Genomic DNA, 22,928 nt, shown 5'->3' on the forward strand with positions numbered 1-22,928 from the left:
ACAGAGTTGTCTTTACAGCGCAGACGAAGCATGTGTCTCTAGCGATGAGTAAACTAACGCCACATAAAAGACAATTTGTTTTTATGTGTTTTAATTTTTTAGTTATTATTTTGTGAAAATATTTTTGTTGTGACGAAACAGCAATGTTTTAAAATCGAGTACAAGATACGGAAACACAACTTGAATCAACAAGAATGTCTTTTTATCCGTTGTGATGTTTATCTAATTTTGGAAAAAAACTTTAAATCCGTACATACAGAAATCTCTTTAAAAATGCGTTAATGGAATTGACGATGAAACTAGGTGTATGCTTGTCAATTTAGTTCATGAGAACAAGATCGAAGGCTATCTCATCAACACAGAAAGCTGATAGTAAGTAAACAGAGGCCATATTCAGAGTCCTGTTGTATCAATAGTATTCTACACAGAGAACATCCCCCAGTTGTATATTACATTGTGTCTTGTCATTTCTTCTAGTTTTCACCTTAAAACACATCAAGTGACATTTATTTTGCTAAATTATTTCACAACTTTTCTAATCGTTTCATACACAATCCATTTACAGACAAGAACTTCATACACAATCCATTCACAAACAACTGCAATCAGTACAATTTAACAAAACGATGAATCATCAACACTTTCGTGTTATTTGATGTGTACACAATCAATTTACAGACAAGAACTTCATACACAATCCCTTTACAGACAAGAAATTCATACACAATCCCTTTACAGACAAGAAATTCATACACAATCCCTTTACAGACAACTTTATACACAATCCATTTACAAACAAGAACTTCATACACAATCCATTTACAGACAAGAACTTCATACACAATCCCTTTACAAACAAGAACTTCATACACAATCCCTTTACAGACAAGAACTACAAGAATAGACTCAATCTGAACATGGTCATTCGACGTTATGCCTGGCAAAAGCTTCTAGAGTGAGTACTTGATACCTAACGTTTCTTTCTACTCTTGAATTCAGAGTGCCCTCAAAACAAACATAGAAATGTATAAATTAATACGTCATAAGTTTCTAGATCTTCGTCATAGTAATAAAAGACATTTTTCTTTCGTATTCTATTAGCATTTTTATTTAATGTACCTTCGTGTTCTCCTGTGTAAAAAAAAACCGTACATCTACTATTGTATCATAAAATTAGCACATTAACTGCGTCACCATACAAGCCAAAGTTGGAGCAAACCTATTTCTTTTGTTAGAATGCATTCAATTTGGTTTTCATTTAGAAACTCATCCGAACAAACAAGAGATTTTCTTACCAATGTCGCGCTTGAAAAACGCTTCATCTGTGATGTGGACTGGGCTCCGCTGACCTTCGAGCAGAAGGTCACCAAGATATCTCCCAAGGTGAAGGACGGACCTACAATCAAAACTCACCTCGGAGACATACAGACAGGTGATTTGTTAAAACTGTATGAGCTACAGCGTTTAGCCAAGCTTTGCATAGACGGGAAGAGAATGTATGGGAGAGTTCTTCCCCCGGGGACTGCCATAGTCCTCTGTGACACAACTGCCACTGTGACAAATGTTCTGTGCATTAAGGGGTGGGGGGAGTTTACGATATGACAGATTTCCCATGTGCAGTATTCTCTGACAATATAGTCCATAATTCAGCTGCAGAACTATAGCGTTGAAAAGGCCTTAGGAGAGGGCGGACAGTGTATCATTTTTCCAACCAACCACTGTATATATGATATACTTAAACGATAGGCAATTTTAGATGTCACCTTCATCTCTGATAGGTTTTATCCTATACTATCCTAAATGATGTTTGTCATTTTAAAAATCTATCAATCCTACTGAACAAAACAGACTTTCTTGTTATAATTAGAGCGTTTTCGTTTTTTGTCCATATATATATATATATATATATATATATATATATATATATATATATATATATATATATATATATATATATATATATATATATATATATATATATATTTTACCTAAGTGTACTTTACTAATTAACTTCTTCTAATTAACATTTTATATTTTATATGATTAAATTATTAGGCTAAGCATGATTGATGCCATTACATTACAAACAGAATACACATACAAACGACAGCAATCGTAATCTTGGAAAAATGTCCTAGGTACCAATTAATTGTTATTGCAAATAAGGTAAACATTTTCGATGCGCGTTATTATCATTTACTCCCAGCTCACAATGGGTGCGTACATTGATTCATTGCAGGAACGAAATGGGTGCCACTGATGTCGTGTTACTATGACAACCAAACCGACTGTAAACAAAGTCACGCTTTTAGAGGATCACGTGACATGACAACATGGGTGGACGTGGACCTGGAACAATATTACAGAGTCGACAATGAGGTAGAAGACAGCAGTAGGAAATGTATATTTTTTTATTTAACTTACTTTAATGTATTGTAGATTCTCGTACACGGTGTGTGTGGGCGGGGTGGACGGAGTGGGGTGAAGCGTGTAGGGTGTGCGTGTCTGTAAGAGAGAGTGGTCCTGCATTAGTGTGTGTGTGTGTGCAGCGTCTATGTGTGTAGGAAGAAACAGATCTGGCGTCGCAAATAACACATCATGTGTGCGTCTTGTAAACGAAGTGAAATCTACAGTGAACCACCACGTACCGTTAATACAAGCTGGAAACATCTAGTGCCATAGTATTGTTGGCGCTGCGATGTGGGCAGAATAGACACATCATGTGCAGAGGACAGGCAAGAGTAACGGAAATCTTTTGGACACGTAGTAAACTTTTTATCTGGTAAAGAAAGAACATAAAATATGAGATGGGAGAAATGAAAATATCATGATAAAAAGTGAAGTAAAATAAACCGGGAGTGATCTCCCCTAAACTTTCTCGAATATTCTTATATAAAATAACAGGGGATGGGAACTCGGGCTATAGACATGATTTTTAATCCATTTTAAATACTTAAAGTTTTAAAAATAGAATAAAATCTCGTAGACAAATTAATTGCAAACCAAGTGAACGCCAAATAAAAAAGCGCATAATAGTGCGCAATATTATTAGTACTTTTAAAATTTACATTAGTTTTTTGAGAAATCGGAAGTAGCGTAAATTACTACTTCCGGTCAACGGAAATTACTCGAAATTTAACAGAAGGTAGAGAATTAGATCTTTTACTTACATGTGAAATTTCGTTTATCTATATGAAATAGTACTCAAGTTATAGGCTTTTGAAAAATTCAAAGTAGGAAAAGTACCACTTCCGGTTATCGGAAATCGCTCAAAAGTTGATACGGATCTACGATTTTGATAAAATACTTATATATGAAATTTCATCAACCTAGCTGTAACGGTACTCAAGTTATCGTGTTTACACACGGACACACAGACACACACACACACACACACAGACATACGGACAAGATTGCAAAATTATGTTTTTCCGTATCAGTGAGGTGTAAAACGTCGAGATTTGTAAAAATCTCGATTTTTTTTTTTGCACGATTACAAGACTTTCTCTATAGGCCTACTTCGTATATACGAGAAAGTAAAAATGTTCACTTGGAGTGAGAAAGATGTAGTATAGACGGCTGAAGAGGGGGAATGGATGTTTGTACAGTTCTATTCGGGATTTCTACTTTGTTGACATATAGCAAATTATATATATATATATATATATATATATATATATATATATATATATATATATATATATATATATATATATATATAGGTCTGTGTGAAGTTAAACCAGTTTGGAACCGCGCATAATTTACTAATGGACGAAAAGAATACCCTCAATCTAACCAAGGTCAAAGGTGAAGTGTTCCAAAAGCTTCACACCTGGGATGTCGACTCGCAGGTATATAAAATTTCTAGAAAAATCTTGTCACTCTACACAGTTTAAATAGTGAGGACATCGAAAGATGTTTTTAACGGAGAAATTTGTTCGCAGATTGAAGTTGAGCCATCGTCTCGAGCCCATGCTCAGCTGTTAGCAAGACAAGAGTGCTCTGTCATGGAGTTTGAGATTCGAACCACTTTGTCCAACCCTAAAGGTAAACCTTTACTTCCTTCCTTTCTTTCTTTTTTTTAAAAAATATAACAAGTATTTTAAAATCTTTGCTTATAATATGTTTGTAAAACTTGCTTTCTCTAGTAAAAGCATTCGTCGCTAGCATATTTATTTAAATGACTGACCAATATTTTTACTAAAGAAAGCAAGTTTGATTTTTTGTATTTGCATTGAGTTAAAAAGTTTATTAACATAACGGTTGTTTTTCATTTTTCTTTTTTTTTCTGATTTTTAGCAGTCAATGTTTTTTTTAAAAGCAAAATATTAAATCGACATTTAGGTTGTTTTTTTTTTTCGCTAAAAAAATCAGTGCTTTACTTTTTGTATCTTGTTTGTTCTCAATGGAGTTTACACATCATGTGATGAGTTAATATATTTTAACACCCGATTCGATTGATAGCTTTACTTAAAAAGGTATTTCGTTTCCGCCTACTAAAGTCCATGACAAACTCACAGATTTGAAAGCTTGTCCCCGGGAAGGGTCGCTACGTCTCTGGGGGGTGACACCATTAAGTGCCGCACCGGGTGACACCCGACCTCGCTACGCCACTGTGTTTAATGCTAGTACTTTGGTTATTGATGATATTAATCTATTAATATTTTTTAATGACTAATTTAATATTTAATTAAGTTAAAATTTAAAAACCCTGCCATGTCTTGAAGACAAATGTATCCGGAAAGTAAATTAAAACTGAATTACAAGACATGCCAGAAACAGAGAACAGACAGATATTGGGCACTAAAATAAGTTGATGAAAATAAATATGCATAAGAAAGAATTACTACAATAAAGCGTGCCGGCGTTCATTGTATCATTATGTTTGATTGTGTTTTTCATCAGGTGTAGTCCCTGTTACCTTTCAACACAAGAAGGTAGACATCATATTTGTGGTATTCATTGAAGACTTCCAAAAGGCTTTTCAGCTTGTGGAAGAGGGAGGGGTTCTCTTTCAAAAACATAAAGTGAGTTATCCGTCTTTGCTAGCCAGCTACATTCGTCTTGCATTTCTGTTGTTATTTTTTGTTTTGTTTGTTTGTTTTGTTTTTGTTTTGTTTTTGTATCAAAACAACGTTTAGTCCCTGCCTTTTATTAAAACAATATCAACCGTTTCACCATCAACAAAACCAGTAGTTCGCTGTGCTAATAGCATCATCATCATCTTTTCCCGTTCGTGCCCAAGACACATGGGGCAGATGAAGAAGAGTTCGTCTGTTTCAGAGACCTCGGCAATTGAAACTTTATGCCCAGCCACCTTTACTTTTCCTAAAGTGAGTTAGAGGCCCATCAGAGCTGGGTGGACATTCTACCGACTTAAACCCGGGTTCGAACTCGAGACTTTCGGTTGAGCAGTCAAGCGCTCTACCGCTAGACCACGGCTTCTGTATTAATATAAGAACTAAATTTACTGCGTCGCTACATAAATAAAGTTTACAGCGACATAATAAAACATTTGACAATCACTAGTTTAACTACACACTCGCACGAATTCCGACGGTAAATTACTCCATGAAACAGCCATACACACACAATGCTGTCAATGTGGACTCTCTGTTTTTGAGATTGTAATACAACCCAAAATATGTTTACAAAGTGTACGTAAATAGTCTAATTCTCCAACACAAACATGCATATGCGCACAAATTCCCAATACACATAAAAAAAACCACTCATACAGAAACCATTAACTAATGAGATAAAACACGTATTTTACATCCCCCACTTTTCAGAGGTGTGTGGAGTTGATTGAGGAGAAGTGGCTGGACAAAGATGGCGTGGAGCACTCGACCACCCACCCCCAGATCATCACCCGGGGCTCTATGGTCTGCCTCAGCTGGACTGACCAGAAAGTGGACATCAAGACCAGTCCATTGTCAATGGACGAGTCCACTTCTGATGGGGACCACAACATGAACAAGACGCCCGTCTGTCACACTGAAGAAGACCCAAGCGTCGACTCATTTGTTATGGTTTATTAGTCAGATATATTTTCACAACTAGTAGAGATACAGAATATACACTTTACTCTACCTACCCATTATAAAATTCATACGTCTTTATATATATACATATATATACATTTATTTATTTATTTATTTATATACATGGAGTGTTGGTTCAGATGTCATGTGTGAGTGAAGTGCATGTGAAGTTGTTTGGGCTATCGTCTAGTTTTAATTAATCCTAATCCACTCCACTCACACATACACATGGTTTAGTAAATAATTTTCTCTCTAATATTTTACAAGTTAACTCATACTAAATTTAATTTAAAAATTAAATAAAAACACCAACTCACAAATCTACCAAGTAATGCATAGTTTGTTTACTATTTAATTGTGTTTCGTTATTAAATATCTGTATGCACTTGCAGCGTAAATAAAAATGTGTTCATTTAACCTCGTGTCTGTTGTTGCTAATATAATTTACTGAAAATGACAGCTGGGTTTAATGGGTATCCAGAGAAGCAGACAATGTCAGATTTGGATTTTATAGGGCACATACAGAGAGAAAGCTCGAAAAATATTTAAACACAACTCGACCGTAGCAGGTTTGTTCACGCTCCATTGACTTGACAACATCGACCAACTGTGGTCGCAACCTCTGCTTATTTCTCGCTCAATCAGGTTGCCGTTTGAGTCCAGCGTATAGTCTAACATCTCGTATGAAGCAGACTTAATTGTTACCCTTAATGACCTAACTGAGACTGGCGTGTTAGCTTAATTAAAGCATGAACAAAAAATATTTCACCCAGCCGGAAGTAATGGGTTTAATGGTGCACGTCCATGAGTTCACCCAGCTCTAATAAATGCCTGGCACGAATGGGCAAAGGCTACAAGACATATGGCTGACCGCAATTTGGTTTAGACAAATATCCCAAACAAAATATCTTACTGTAAAATATCTATTTAATTAAGGGTAATTTTAAGAAACTATGAATAGGTGTGTTATATTAATTTTATCATTTTAAAATGTAATTAGTATAATATGCGAAGGTTAAAATACATTTTCCATAAACAGCTTATATGGGCTTGCTGGGCATGAGCCAAATATATCTCATAAGTTAGACGAAAATAAATCAAATGAGATTACTTAGCTGATGACTCTTTCACTTTTTGGAGACATATCGCACGTGTTTTGACAATAGTCCTGAGATCATTTGTCCCTAATTTTTTTACTGAGTTCATTCGTCCGTAACATATTTTGTCTGGGATATTTTTTCTGAGATTATTCGTCAGTGATATAAATTGTCCTAATGTATTTAATCATGAGATCATTTATCCGTGAGGTATTTTGTCTGTGATCATTTTTAATTTGTCTGTGAGATCGATTATCCGGATGCATTTTGCCATACGATTGTTTATTCGTGAGATATTTTGTCTACGATAATTTGCGATATTTTGTCGGAGATCATTTGCCATGATATTTTGGTTAGGGAATTCCCATCAACACATTGCAATACAGTGCAATACAGTGCGCACGTAACAGCACGTCCTTGCTGTCGTCTCTTAGAGACTCTTTTCTCACCACAATAAGAACATCTTTAAAAACCTTTTTACGTAATTTACAAACATGAAAGACAAAGGTAAGAATCTTTGTTTTTATTTTTATTTTTTTCAAAAATGTATGTGCTCAATGCAATCGGCACAGATAAATCTCCAAGAGGAGATTTGTGATTAAATATATAACAGTACAGTAGTACGGTTGTTAGTGTAAAAATATTAACTAGATTTAGACAAGTTAATTCTAGATCTAGATCTAGATCTACTCTATTGTGTAGTTTTTGTAATTATTGTTTTACAGATGATTATGATCTGTTATATTTTTTCTGTTTTAATTATGCGTAATACGCATTTTAATGTAATGAATTTATTAATTATTTATATCCCTATTGACTTATTGTTAGGTCTTTTTAGTCTAATTCAAAACAATTTTATTATTTGAATTCCTATAACTTCCATTGATAGGCTAGATCTATTTGCCGTGCATACGGTGCATTGACACGTAGTCATTGGACTCACCTTCATCTTTCTTATCAATATTCAGTTTGCACTTATCGCTGCTATAATAATGATCATTATGATTATGAATAAATTATGGTACCTTGGCCGGTCAGGGATCACTAGACAACAGTCACACAAACAATTATTCTGTGGTAAAAATGGGACCCTTCAAACGCTGAATACTGCTACTGTTGTACTGAATACTGCTACTGTTCTACTGAATACTGCTACTGTTGTACTGAATACTGCTACTGTTGTATTGTGAATACTGCTACTGTTGTACTGAATAGTGCTACTGTTGTACTGAATAGTGCTACTGTTGTACTGAATACTGCTACTGTTGTACTGAATACTGCTACTGTTGTACTGAATACTGCTACTGTTGTACTGAATACTGCTACTGTTGTACTGAATACTGCTACTGCTGTACTGAATACTGCTACTGTTGTACTGAATACTGCTACTGTTGTACTGAATACTGCTACTGTTGTACTGAATACTGCTACTGTTGTACTGAATACTGCTACTGTTGTACTGAATACTGCTACGGTTGTACTGAATACTGCTACGGTTGTACTGAATACTGCTACTGTTGTACTGAATACTGCTACGGTTGTACTGAATACTGCTACGGTTGTACTGAATACTGCTACTGTTGTACTGAATACTGCTACGGTTGTACTGAATACTGCTACGGTTGTACTGAATACTGCTACTGTTGTACTGAATACTGCTACTGTTGTACTGAATACTGCTACGGTTGTACTGAATACTGCTACGGTTGTACTGAATACTGCTACTGTTGTACTGAATACTGCTACTGTTGTACTGAATACTGCTACTGTTGTACTGAATACTGCTACTGTTGTACTGAATACTGCTACTGTTGTACTGAATACTGCTACTGTTGTACTGAATACTGCTACTGTTGTACTGAATACTGCTACTGTCGTACTGAATACAAAACAGATTTCATGTTCTAGTGTTGACATGAAAAATTTATGTACATTTTTACTTTCTCGTATATACGAAGTATAGAGAAAGTCTTGTAATCGTGCAAAAAAAAAAAATCGAGATTTTTGCAAATCTCGACGTTTTACATCTCACTGATACGGAAAAACATAATTTTGCAATCTTGTCCGTATGTCTGTGTGTCTGTGTGTGTGTCTGTGTGTGTGTGTGTCCGTGTGTAAACACGATAACTTGAGTACCGTTACAGCTAGGTTGATGAAATTTCATATATAAGTATTTAATCAAAATCGTAGATCCGTATCAACTTTTGAGCGATTTCCGATAACCGGAAGTGGTACTTTTCCTACTTTGAATTTTTCAAAAGCCTATAACTTGAGTACTATTTCAGATAGATAAAAGAAATTGCATACGTAAGTAAAAGATCTAATTCTCTACCTTCTATTAAATTTTGAGTCATTTCCGTTGACTGGAAGTAGTACTTTACGCTACTTCCGATTTCTCAAAAAACTAATGTAAATTTTAAAAGTAATAATAATATTGCGCACTATTATGCGCTTTTTTATTTCGCGTTCACTTGGTGAGCAATTAATTTGTCTACGAGATTTTATTCTATTTTTAAAACTTTAAGTATTTAAAATGGATTAAAAATCATGTCTATAGCCCGAGTTCCCATCCCCTGTTATTTTATATAAGAATATTCGAGAAAGTTTTGGGGAGATCACTCCCGGTTTATTAAAAAGTGTAACAGGTAATTTGAAAATTAATGCGGTATAGCTTCCATCGTTTTAGTTGTTTTCAACGTGATCATGTCTTTTACATTTGATGTAAAAATGAGTAATTTGGTAGTCTTTTTACTTTCTCGTATATACGAAGTATAGAGAAAGTCTTGTAATCGTGCAAAAAAAAAAAATCGAGATTTTTGCAAATCTCGACGTTTTACATCTCACTGATACGGAAAAACATAATTTTGCAATCTTGTCCGTATGTCTGTGTGTCTGTGTGTGTGTGTGTGTGTGTGTGTGTGTGTGTGTCCGTGTGTAAACACGATAACTTGAGTACCGTTACAGCTAGGTTGATGAAATTTCATATACAAGTATTTTATCAAAATCGTAGATCCGTATCAACTTTTGAGCGATTTCGGATAACCGGAAGTGGTACTTTTTCTACTTTGAATTTTTCAAAAGCCTATAACTTGAGTACTATTTCAGATAGATAGATGAAATTTGATATGTAAGTAAAAGATCTAATTCTCTACCTTCTGTCAAATTGTGAGAATTTTTCGTTGACCGGAAGTACTTATTTACGCTACTTCCGATTTCTCAAAAAACTAATGTAAATTTTTAAAGTACTAATAATATTGCGCACTATTATGCACTTTTTTATTCGCGTTCACTTGGTGTGCAATTAATTTGTCTACGAGATTTTATTCTATTTTTAAAACTTTAAGTATTTAAAATGGATTAAAAATCATGTCTATAGCCCGAGTTCCCATCCCCTGTTATTTTATATAAGAATATTCGAGAAAGTTTAGGGGAGATCACTCCCGGTTTATTTTGTTTTTGTTTTAATTGTATCTCACCACCTATAATGAGTTTAAAAACAAACGTTTTCACAGGTTACAGAACAAAATATTTACAGGAGGATTGGGTACTTAGCACACAAATAATAATGACCATGGTTAAATAATTGCCAATTATTTTTTTTTAAATGAGTTTTAATGTGCATAATTTTAAAGAAAGCAACTTTAATTTGTTCTTTAGAACTAGTGTAACTAAAGCTATTGTGCTTTGTGACATTTGTGTATTTCATAAGTATTTCGGCTTAGTCATTATTTACTTTCGGTTCGTCGTAACGTACTTTTTTGTGTGATTAAGGTACAGCTTATTATCTCTTAACCATACCAGTGCGACCTCCGAATGACCTTATGTAACCATACCAGTGCAGCCTCCGAATAACCTTATGTAACTATACTGGTGCAGCCTCCGAATGATCTTATGTAACCATACCGGTGCACCCTTCGAATGACCTTATGAAAGGTTATCTTCATGTTAATGAAACTTGAATTTAAAAAAAAAAATTTTAAAAGAAAAGACTTTAAAATTTTAAGTCGTGGATAGGCTCCTCCCCCTCCCCCCCCCCCCCCATTCCGTACACCAGACCCCCAAACCTACAGGAAAACTTACCAATTGTTGGAGGGCGCAGTGTGGTGATGGCTTCCCCTGGGCCGTTAAGATAACTGCCAAGGTCAACCTAGACCGATAAGGAACCCACTGACAAACGGGGGGCACTGTCATGACAACATGACGTCAGCCTATGAACGTCTGCCAGAAGTCAACCAACAGAGTATCTGAACTGAAACGGATGTTAAGAAAATATCTACCAAACGATTGTGTTAGCTTAACATAGCTCGCCGTGGAAATAAAACAACACAAAACCTGTAATAATGAGATGCTTTTTCAATATCCATTATTTTTAAAAGAAGAAAAAAAATTCTTTTTTCTTAGATTTCACGAGCGACCAACATCTATGCTAATCCGTGTTCTTTTTTAGTGCATTTAAAAGCTTGTTTATTTTTAATAGGCTTTATAATCATTAGATGTTTAAATATAATAGTGAGTTAATATTGGATTTTAAATAATATCAAAAAAATATATTTGCTTAAATCCTGTTCAGCTATCCACCCCTCATTAGCTACCCCCTTGGCTTTAACTCTTAACAGACTGAGGGTTTTAGTGATATTTTCAGTGTTCGGCAGTATGCTTGTAACTTTTGACCATAAGTATAGATTGAACATCAGCACACACATGTGTTATATATCATTGTGTAGGTATTTGATTTGTCTTTAATATTACTGAAGAGTTTTTAGGTGTTAACAATTGGTTTTATTTTTGTAGCCTAAAATCTGATGGTTTAATTTTTAAAAAATAATTAAAAACTTTAAAATCAACAGTTCCTAAGAAGCAAAAAAATAATTGATAAGAGCTATTGAGTTAATATGTATATTTTATTGACTTACATCCATATATGTATAAATGTGACAATTTTGAATGCACTGTGCCAAGAAATGGATTTTTCACAAATTAATTGATCTTATGATGATCTTTACATGATTTGGACCTCTCCGCAAACATTTTTACTCTAAAAGTGGCAAACATAGGTTAACATGTAATCAAACACACACATAAGTCAATGTAATGAAATAATCAAATTGTAATATCTACAGTGCTTCTTATTACATTAAAACAGATGCTTTTAATGATCTTCAATTAATAAATAATGCGAACACACATGATAACTAAACAAACAATTTCCTTCTTTTTGTAAGTATCATATACACTTATCTACACTTAACTTATATTCTTTTAATATTATTTTATCAATACAATAACAATTTAAAAACCTCATTCTAATCTGATATAGTATGGTTCATAGAATGGTTGGAAAATAATGGTGGCTTAAAAGCCAAAGAAACAGTATGGTTAAGTGAAATATTACCTAACTTTCCAACTAACTTTTAAAGAGTGTAATTGGCAATACCATGTTGGAATTTTTTTTCCTAAGATATCTGGATTCTTTTCTCAATAATTTTGAAGTAAAATACAGAAATTAACTTAAGTTATATCTCAAAGGTGAAAAAATTTAGTTCTAGTACACTACTAGTACTTAATTGTTTACCGAAGGACATTACAGTTTTATTAACTGATCACTTTCATCCACCACATAAGCTAACCCATCTGGCCCACTGACCAGAATAATAAAATATAAAAAAACAAAACCATATGTGTAACCTCTCAATGATCAGCCAAAGCTCATAATTGCATACCCTACTGTTGGCTTATCCACAATCATAAGCATGATAATGTATTGTCAAGAAAAATATTCTTTCTAACCTTTGTCTTATCTATGGAAATATATAAAGCTACAACAATTTACTGCACTTAATTTTGATGTAAGTTGGGAGCATTATTTGTATAATATGTCCTCTGTATGTTCAGTATCTTGATAGTACATCTTTAAAAAAGCATGACACCTTTGAAGCAATAGCGTGATATCAAAACTTGAGCTGCAGTCCATTGTAGAGCACAGAGTAAATTCTTGCTTCAGAATCTGTCAAAATGAGTGTTGATAATCCCCAGAAGTCCATAAAACCCGTAAGATTTAATCAGGTGTCGAATTAAACCATCCCGAGACAGATAGGTGATCTGCGTCGCTTTACATATCCATTGGTAAATTGACATAATGTATGTCACAATATCCACTGTAGAGTTTACAAACACAATAGGTTTGAGTAAACATATACTTCATTGTTCTGATTCCTGTCCTCATCTCAGCCAGCTGAATTCCTGGTTCTTTCTCAGGAGGTAACAGTCTCAATTGATAAGGGATACCCATTCACTCCTTTTTTCCTTTATAAATTCTCAGTTCTGTTGAAAAGAAAAAATGGTAAATATTTAAAATATGGATTCTATTTAATATTTTCACATATAATAATTTCATCATAAATGTTAGGTGATTTATAATAAGTTAGTACAAGTTAGTACTGTTTGTAACAAAAGAAAACTGAGTTTTTATTACAGTCATGTAAGATCAGCTGATTTGTGTTTACATTCTAGACGGTATACAGTACTGCTACCAATACTACTATTATTTAATAATTGTCATATACTATGAACTGAAACTAGGCTAGTTACATAGTAAAATGATTGAAGTGTTCTTTTAACTACACATTTATATCTAATTAATATCATTAAAAAGAAAAATTTATAAAAATCGCCAAAAAATTAGTAGGAAAAAAAACGATAAAAACTGAGTTACTTACGATGTGTAGAGAAAGAGTTCAAAATAGTGTTCAAAACTGTATTTTCATTATCTCCAGTGTCTATGACATCAGTAAGGTCTTACACTTCTTCGTTACTTGAATCTAAATCATTTTCACGCAGATAATTAGAATCTAATTCCATTTTCCATGAGGTCTGACCGAGGATGAATGCAAAGTCGGCAAGATGGCGGCGTCTCGCCGATCACGCGATAGCATTAATTTTCGTACTCGAAAATATATAATAAGTTTAAAATTAATAATATTTTTTGCAGATTATGATTAATTCATCATTTATTTTGATATAAAATGCTATTGTGCTTGAAAAAAAACATGTTTATCACCATTTTTATGACCTCAAAGTCACATGACAATAATGGGACATAAACCAATCAATCGTTGGGTGGGAGTTAAATATGTAAACGATACTCATGATTATTAGCTCATACGGCAGATCAAAGATCGCTACTTGTGTGTTCTTTTTTTCAGAATAATAGTAATATCTAAGAAGATTTAAAAATTGAATTGAATGGTGTTGGTTTCACCATATAGCCCACCATGGGAGGGAGTAGGCACATATCATACCACAACATCACCCTTGCCTTCCCAACATCTGCACACCTTTCCCCCTCACACAAACACTTCCGTCCACAGCACTTACACTTACACCCCCGCCTGACTTCTTATTGTCCTTTACGCCTCACCTACATTAACACCCGACTCTCCTTACATTACCGGCATAGAAAACCATGTGGCTACACCACCCTGCCAACACATATCATGGATGCAGAGATTCACAATGGAATTGATGGCCGTTGCTTTCCAGCCACTCTACATCGCTGTCGGAATTTACATGCTTTTCTTCTTGATAATTGGCCTCTCTGTTCTCGAGTCGATTCTGTTTTTTTCATATTTGCCAACCTGTGAGGTGAGTAAAATTTGATTCTTCCTTTTTCAAATTAAATTTGTTTTTACTAAAAAAAATAGTTAAGGTTGTTTATAGTATACAAAAACATGGAGCACTTTTCTTAACTTAGGGTTGTTGGAAAAATAGATGCTCCTATATGAACAAGTTCATTATACTTTTAAAAAAAATTAAATGATGTTAAAAGAATCATAGTGCCTCAATTTTAAAAAGTGGGACAAAATATTGGGTGATTTATCTTTGAAATACTGCTGAAATTAGGATCAAGTTGAATGTTTGGCTTACTTATTAATAATAATCATTAAAAAAGTTTAAAAAAACCCACGTTTTCTGATTGAACTAAAAATTGAACCAAATAGGTTGTGTTGTGTGTCCCTGGAAGGGGGTAGGTTTTTTTCACAGTACTACACCCACCCTAACCCTTCCCACAATCTACACCCTACGCCCTCTCCGACCTCTAATAAAAGTCAATAGTATTATCTAATCAATAGTAATATAACTTTTACTTCGGCGCCTCACGTTTTTGATCGCTTATAGTAGAGTGATCGCTTGCATTATTGTGATGTATAGCATTTATTTTCTACTTTTTAGTTCAATCAGAAAACGTGGGTTTTTTTTAACTTTTTTAATGATTATTATTTTCTACTTTTTAGTCTTTGTCTGTTTGTTTGCATTAAAATCTTGCTATCGATTTTATCTTTTCACTTTTTTTTTGGGTAAACGAAGACAACTCGTAAAAAGACAACTCGTAAAAAACACGTTGTGTGAATACGTTACTGACTAGAACACAAATCTATGTGTTCCTTGTCGAGTGGGATAGCAATCGTGTGCCCAACCACTCGACCATATCGTCTCCCCCATACTGGCCACCAGTTGTTACGGTTGTTTGTACACAAACACCGCGTGAACACTACTCAGTAAGCAAAAAGAGGGAGAGTACCGAACCTTGTTTTCATCAAATTACAGTTACTGGGTTATGTCCCTTTTTCCCCACGTTTTTACTACAATTATATAGCGCTCTAAAATGCTCAATAAAATGTTTCCATTGATCAATTTAGTAATAATAACAATTGAATATTCTATTGTCATCCAAAACAAAGCTTCCCTGAAAATTTCAGCGCGCTAGCTAACTGGGAAGTGCCAGAAATTTCGATCGCAAGATTTAATTGGAAAAACAGAGACGAAAGCAAATTAAAGAAAACGTGAGAAAAATGAATGTAGTAGTATGCAAAAGCAAAAATTTGAATTAATAAGTAAAAAGGTTTTAATCGTTGCAGGTATTGAAGAGCTTTGAAGGAGTGTCTTTGTTGGTTGTGCCGACATGTGTGTTTTTTAATATGGCCACACATGTGGTGCTCTTTGAGAAGTTCACTAGTTGGGCACTCAGGTAAAAAAAAAGACGTTTGCTCATGTAATGGTTAGTGAGATGGTCAGTTGTCAAAGAATGAACTTGTCATCGTTTGGTAAGTCTGTTGATTTGTATGTTGGTGAGACGTTTTGTCAGTGGTTCGATAAGTTTACTTGTCAGTGGATGGTCAGTTTACTTGTCAGTGGATGGTCAGTTTACTTGTCATTGTACGGTCAGTTTACTTGTCAGTGGATAGTCAGTTTACTTGTCAGTGGACTGAACAGCAAAATGAAATTTGTTATGTGGATTTTCCTGTTAATTTGTCAATAAATGGGTCAGAGAATTGATATACGGAGTGATCTTTGGATTTATCAATACAATGGACACAATTTCACGGTCAGGTAACCGTTCTGCTTGTTGAAGCCAGGAAATAGATTTTTGTATGTGTTTTCTATTGTCCTGTTTATTTTCATTCATGACCTAAACAGTTGTAATGATTTGATTTTAGACACCTCCCCGAAATAAAATGGGAAAAGGAAACAAGAACTATATTTCTGGGTAAGGTAAATAACTGTAAAAAATAAACGATTTAGATTTTACAACAACAAAAAGCATGCTACATCATATATATTAAATTAATAAAGTGTTTTGTAACATTACTCTATATCACACCATACTCCATTCAGCACAATATAATAAAAAAGGAACTTTATCAACTCTTTCGTGTTTAACATGTTTACACGTTTCCTTAACAGAGAAGGATATGGCTACGCTTGACTTGGATGCGATAGTTTATCGATTCGCATGGCAAAAGTTAATCAGGTAAGTACTTTAGAAATAGCCTTTCTTTCTATTGTTCAATTCCGATTTTTTTTTTCAAAACTAATATAGAAAACATCATCATTATTATCATCATTCTTGGGGACAGTGTTTCTTCCAAATTTTTTTAAACTCGGTTCTTGAAGATTCTTCTAGGCTGGGACCTCGACATTCCGGCTGTTTTGCTGACAGCTGAACTTTTCCAAACTTATTTTGGCATCCCTACTTTCCTCTTTCCTTGAGGATTCCAGTCTCGTTCCCGTCTGATTAAGTGCTTGTTTGTTTACGCGTGGTGTGTCCAATTCATCCCCATTTACGCTAATTGTATTTTATTGCCCTTTGGGTCTTGTCAAGTTGTTCTCCATAATTTAGTATCAGTGTTTCTTCCAGACTTTTTTCTCGGGGGGGGGGGGGCACTTGATGTTTTCGGTCGGGGGGGGGGGGGAGCGGTCAACATTTCCCGGAGGGGGGGACATTGTTAAAGGTATATATTTTCCATATAAATTTCATTTTGTTCGGGAGGGGGGGGTCACACATGTCATTTATTGCCGTATTAAAAAATGAATTTCATTTAGCCAATCCCCGAACAATTTGAGGGATTACTTAGTCATGCAGCAAAACCTTTTCACCTGTGAGGTGGACTGGAAGGCACTCAACTTCGAGCACAAAGTCACCAAGTTTTGTCCCAAGGTGAAGGACGATACTTCTATCAAAACCTTCATGGGAGAAAAGAAAACAGGTGACTTTTTTTATTTAGCTCACTATGTCTGTTTGTTTGTTTGTGGGGTTGTGTCCAATCGAGTAATTCAATTTTAATTATTCAGATACATTCGTCTCTGATGAAAATGCAAGAATATCTGATTTGTAATCTAATTAGGCTTTAGATCATTCACTAATATGTAATTAAAAGATTACGAAATTCAATAATAAAAGTTGAGATTGCTAGATTAAACACTAGCGATCGCTAGCCGACAAAATGTTGGCCACAGCTGGTTGGTTTCATTAATAAAAGTCGATCACTGGCTAACACTGGGCCGATAATTTTCTTTTAGAGATTTCAAAATACTGTTGGTTTTTTTAAATTTCCTTTATATTTTTATTTGAGGTAAAAACTTATTAAAATGTGATATAAAGATTGTTGCCATATTGTATTATACACACACACACACACATATATATATATATATATATATATATATATATATATATATATATATATATATATATATATATATATATATATATATATATATATATATATGGTTCCATGACAAATGATCTCAGGACAAATGATCTCAGACAAAATATCTCAGACAAAATATCTCACGGACTAATGATCTCAGGACAAATTATCTCAGACAAAAAATCTTAATGACTAATGATCTCACGGACAAAAGATACCAGGATAAAATATATCAGGACAAATGATAACATGGAAAATTGATCTCAGACAAAAATTCTCAAACAAAATATCTCACAGCAAAATTTTAATAGAGTATTGGATGATTTTAGTTGATCTGAACATTTTTTTATTGACTGTCAATAGGGTTTTGTTCACTTTTCTACGCATAATAATTGTGAATAAAATGAATTTGTTTAACTTAACAAGGCATCAAAAGATGTATTAAACTTAATATTTATAATAGCATTTGATTTGAAAAAGTAAAAATAAAAAAAATAAAAACTTTCTCCTTTAGCCTGAAAGGTTTGATAAATGATAATGTATAAAACAAAAAAGTTATTTATACAACACTAATGTTCAAAACATGCGAAATATTTTTCAAAATTGTGAATGGGTCTTCAGGTTCGTAACGTACAACTATTGTTTTTATTGCATCGTCAACACAGACATAACGCTTACGTTTCTTTGCTGGTAGGTACATCGTTATGATCACACCTCTCAAATACTATGTGATCATCTATTGTGTGAACTCTTGCTCGACATGTTTTAACTTCACATTTCCAAATCTCTTTGCCTGATACTCCACTTTTGGCTTTTATATACATAAAATCAAAGAAATTAATGCCCTAAAACCTTTCTGCAAGGTAACGAAATCACCACTAATGCTGATTTGTTCGCATGCAAATACGACAAACTTAGCTCCGCGATGACTGCTGTAGTTTAAATAAGCATTTGTCACATGATTACTAAGTATTGACTTTAGATGCTAGTTGTATTGCCCATAAAGGGCGGTTGTCTTTCCCTTAAGGCATGTCTCTGCCGTCAAAGCGGGCGGCCACCTTGATACGAAGGTGTGTCTTTATTGTTATTTCATTCCCTTTGATCTTGTTTCGTCCACCTGACATGGTAGGATTGTCTCATGTTTGGCAAGCCCATCTACGCTGTGTAACGAAAAAAATTCTTTAGTCTTCGCATACTATATTAGTAATCTTAATTTTAAAATGTTAAGTGCAATATGACAAATTTATACGGCAAACATTTCGTGTGGGGAGGATTTATAGGTGGGTTAGAAACTTAATTGTCTATCTTGCGGAATGCACGTGTCGCTGATACTGTTTTTATTTTCATTTGGAAAAGTTTTTCAAATATTTTTCCAAGATGGGCAATGTTTTCTATTGACGCTTCTGCTGATAAAACAGTTTTTTAAGCTGATTTTACTTCGCCAATTAACCTGTTTCCAAGCTATACAAGTAGATACCGCTGAATGAGTGGCTAAAATATATGTGGCGCCATTATAAAAATAGAGAAAAGAATTAAAATAAATAATAGCTACATAGGTAAGCGGAAAAAAATGTAACAAATTACTCAGTATAAAATTTTAATTGCGAATACGCTTTTCACTTACAAGACTAATGCACATGTTTGTTTATCCCAGGCACACAATGGGTGTCACTGTTGTCGTGTTACTATGACAACCAAGCCAACTATAAACAAAGTCACACGTTTAAAGGATCACGTGACACGATGTCCTGGGTTCATGTCGACCTTGACCAGTATTACACGGTGGACCAACAGGTAGTGGTCGGCGCACGAATGCGGGTGCGCCTGCGACTCTGCGTATGTGTATGTGTTTGCGTGTATATGTGTTTGTGATGCAAGTGCGTTTGCGTATTATAAACCAAATAAAACCATTTGCAGTGAACATCCGATATTCGGCTGATAAAACCTCGAGGAATCTTGCACGACATTTTGTTTTGTACCGCTCTCTGGAAATATTATATGAAGTGGACAGAAATCAAGAACTAAGATCTTTCGTAGAGAGTAGAATATTTTAGATTGACCATTAAAGACCAGAGGCGGAACTGAAAAAAATAGATATGCAGATGCCTATACAAAAAAAATATGGCCTGAAATAAATGAGCTTTAAAAATGTTTGTAGATCGTGAAAAACGTTGCTTAAAATCTGGCATGCAGGTCCTGATTGTGTGAGATCCAGATGCTTGATATGTGTAAAGTGTAATGGTAGTTTCTTGATTTTGTTTTGTCACATTGTGTTTTGTATGTATATTATTAATTTTGCATAAGTTCCAATTTATAGCTATTTGAATCTTAAGTAGGCCGTTTTTACGTAATAATTAAAAGAAGATATTGTTTTTTTTTTACTTTTCTTTATTAAAAAAATCATGTTAAAAATCGATCGCAAAAATAATGTAGGCTGGCTAAAAAACAAATTTTAAAGCGTTTTTTGTATGAGATATTTTGTCTGAGATATTTTGTCTGAGATATTTTGTCTGAGATCATTTGTCCTGCTATGTTTTGTCTTGGTATCTTTCGTCCGTGAGATTATTTGTCCTTGAGATCATTTGTCCTTGAGATCATTTGTCCTTGAGATCATTTGTCTTGAGATCATTTGTCCTGACATATATATATATATATATATATATATATATATATATATATATATATATATATATATATATATATATATATATATATATATATATACATATATATATATATACATGTATATATATGTATATATATACATATATATACATATATATATATATATATATATATATATATATATATATATATATATTTATATATATATATATATATATGTATATATATATAATATATATATATATATATATATATATATATATATATATATATATATATATATATATATATATATATATATATGTATATATATATATATATATATATATATATATATATATATATATATATATATATATATATATATATATGTATATAAATATATATATATATATATATATGTATATATATGTATATATATGTATATGTATACATATATATACATGTAAATATATATATATATATATATATTTATGTATATATATATATTAAACAACCAGGTGCGAGTGATATTAAGCCTCTCTGAAACCGCTCATTTTAAAATAAACAACAACAACATCCTGAACCTATTTAAGGACAGAGGCCTGGTTTTCAAGAACAAAGACACCTGGAAAACAAAGGCACATGTATGTTTTCAAATCTTTGAGAAACCTTAAGCTGTAACTTTACGCTATTAAAAATAGGGATGAATATGAAAGAAATTATTTACTGCGCTAATTTTTCGCAGGTTGAAGTGGAGCCATCGTCTCGAACCCATGCTCAGCTGTTAGTGAGACGAGAGCGCTCTGTTTATGACTTTGAGATCCGAACCACTTTGTCCAACCCCAAAGGTGAAACTCAACTTTTTAGCTGTAACAATCAAATAGTTATGATTAGATAGCTCTAATAACGTTTCTCTATTCAAAACCAGATCTAGCTTACTAAATTGTTTACGTATATTGCATTTTTTAACAGGATTTGTACGAGTTGACTTTAAGTTTAGGTGTCATAATTTCTCTATGACCATAAACATTGAGAATTTACATGAGGCTTTTCAGCTTGTTCATGATGGAGGAGTTCTTTCACCGGAAGAAAAAGTGAGTTTCCTCCCTTGCTGTTTTTTTTCCCCATTAATGCTCTGTATTAGGCCTACATAATGAACATCAGTGGGATGAGATGGTCGGAAAGTAAAGCAAACGACTACCAACCCGCATGTCTCGTATTCACGAAGCTTTGATTTCTACCTGACTCACCTAAAGGAAAAGTCAGAGGGTCTCAGTGCTGACCACAGTATCCCTCCAAATTCCGACGTTACTGAAACCGTCTAGTTCTAACTAGAAACTTTATTTCTGTAACATTCATTTTACTTCTTTATTATTATAATATCGTAACATCTAACACAGCATAAAACCTTCATTAAAAAAAAGACCCACACATTTGCTGCTGTAATCTTCAAACTAAATGTACTGTGTCAATAAAAAATAAAATTCACTATCAAATTACACACATTCCAACACAAAGATACATTTGTGCACATTTTACTACATAAAAACAAAAACATCCGTACTTTAAAAAAAAAAAGTTACTATCTTCTATCTGCCCTTTTACACTCCCCCCCTCCCCCATCTCCTTCTCTTATAAGGCATGTGTGGAGGTGGTGGAGGAAAAGTGGCTGGACAAAGATGGAGTGGAGCACTCGACCTCCCACCCCCAGATCATCACCCGGGGCACCTGTGTCTGTCTCAGCTGGACTGACCAGAAAGTGGACATCAAGACCAGTCCATTGTCAAAGGACGAGTCCACTTCTGATGTGGTCAACCTGACCATGAGTCCCTCTGAAGAGGACGCCAGCGATAAAGCTTTTATATTCGTGGATTAGACCTGCTCATCACAAGAGACATAAAAAAGGTTAACCCTTAACCCCTTCTTACATATTTTTAAAAAAAATAAAAATAAAATAAAAATTACCATCAATAAAAACAAGCAATTTAATTTATACATGTTGTGTATACTAAACAATTGACAAGCCGTCATCCACAGCTGTAAGGGGGTTAAATCAGGCAATATTAATAAAAAGATAATGTCAAGGTACTATCAATAAAGTTACAAAATAAAGTTATTGTCAAATATTTTGAAATTGAATTAAAGAGAAAAAAATGATTGCTAAGTCAACTGCCGAAAATAAACATTCAATA

At 33.8% G+C, this 22,928-nt stretch overlaps 2 protein-coding genes across 2 annotated transcripts; both read left to right on the forward strand.

Moving 5' to 3' along the window:
- The first annotated feature begins 3,767 nt into the window (after positions 1 to 3,767).
- On the forward strand, positions 3,768 to 6,431 carry LOC131952912 (uncharacterized). The gene is made up of 4 exons (XM_059315847.1): positions 3,768 to 3,851; positions 3,945 to 4,047; positions 4,906 to 5,027; positions 5,793 to 6,431. Exons 1-4 carry the CDS (start codon positions 3,768 to 3,770, stop codon positions 6,039 to 6,041), a joined length of 558 nt encoding a protein of 185 aa, XP_059171830.1. The 3' UTR covers positions 6,042 to 6,431.
- Positions 6,432 to 7,553: 1,122 nt separating this feature from the next.
- LOC131952930 (uncharacterized) lies at positions 7,554 to 22,926 on the forward strand. The gene is made up of 11 exons (XM_059315866.1): positions 7,554 to 7,648; positions 14,598 to 14,782; positions 16,057 to 16,166; positions 16,636 to 16,685; positions 16,883 to 16,949; positions 17,522 to 17,685; positions 19,784 to 19,923; positions 21,255 to 21,380; positions 21,482 to 21,584; positions 21,709 to 21,830; positions 22,376 to 22,926. Exons 1-11 carry the CDS (start codon positions 7,636 to 7,638, stop codon positions 22,610 to 22,612), a joined length of 1,317 nt encoding a protein of 438 aa, XP_059171849.1. The 5' UTR covers positions 7,554 to 7,635; the 3' UTR covers positions 22,613 to 22,926.
- The last annotated feature ends 2 nt before the right edge of the window (positions 22,927 to 22,928 follow it).

Source organism: Physella acuta, unplaced genomic scaffold, assembly GCF_028476545.2.
Source record: "Physella acuta isolate Inbredline_101_S28 unplaced genomic scaffold, ASM2847654v3 ptg000896l, whole genome shotgun sequence".
Lineage (NCBI taxonomy): Eukaryota > Metazoa > Mollusca > Gastropoda > Physidae > Physella > Physella acuta.

Excerpts from the sequence above, each read along its gene's own strand:
- LOC131952912 (XM_059315847.1), top strand. The coding sequence starts at position 3,768 with ATGGACGAAAAGAATACCCTCAATCTAACCAAGGTCAAAGGTGAAGTG. Across the intron at positions 3,852-3,944 it reads CCTGGGATGTCGACTCGCAG|ATTGAAGTTGAGCCATCGTC; the intron begins GTATATAAAATT and ends ATTTGTTCGCAG. Across the intron at positions 4,048-4,905 it reads CACTTTGTCCAACCCTAAAG|GTGTAGTCCCTGTTACCTTT; the intron begins GTAAACCTTTAC and ends GTTTTTCATCAG.
- LOC131952930 (XM_059315866.1), top strand. Across the intron at positions 16,167-16,635 it reads TTCACTAGTTGGGCACTCAG|ACACCTCCCCGAAATAAAAT; the intron begins GTAAAAAAAAAG and ends ATTTGATTTTAG. Across the intron at positions 21,585-21,708 it reads CACTTTGTCCAACCCCAAAG|GATTTGTACGAGTTGACTTT; the intron begins GTGAAACTCAAC and ends ATTTTTTAACAG.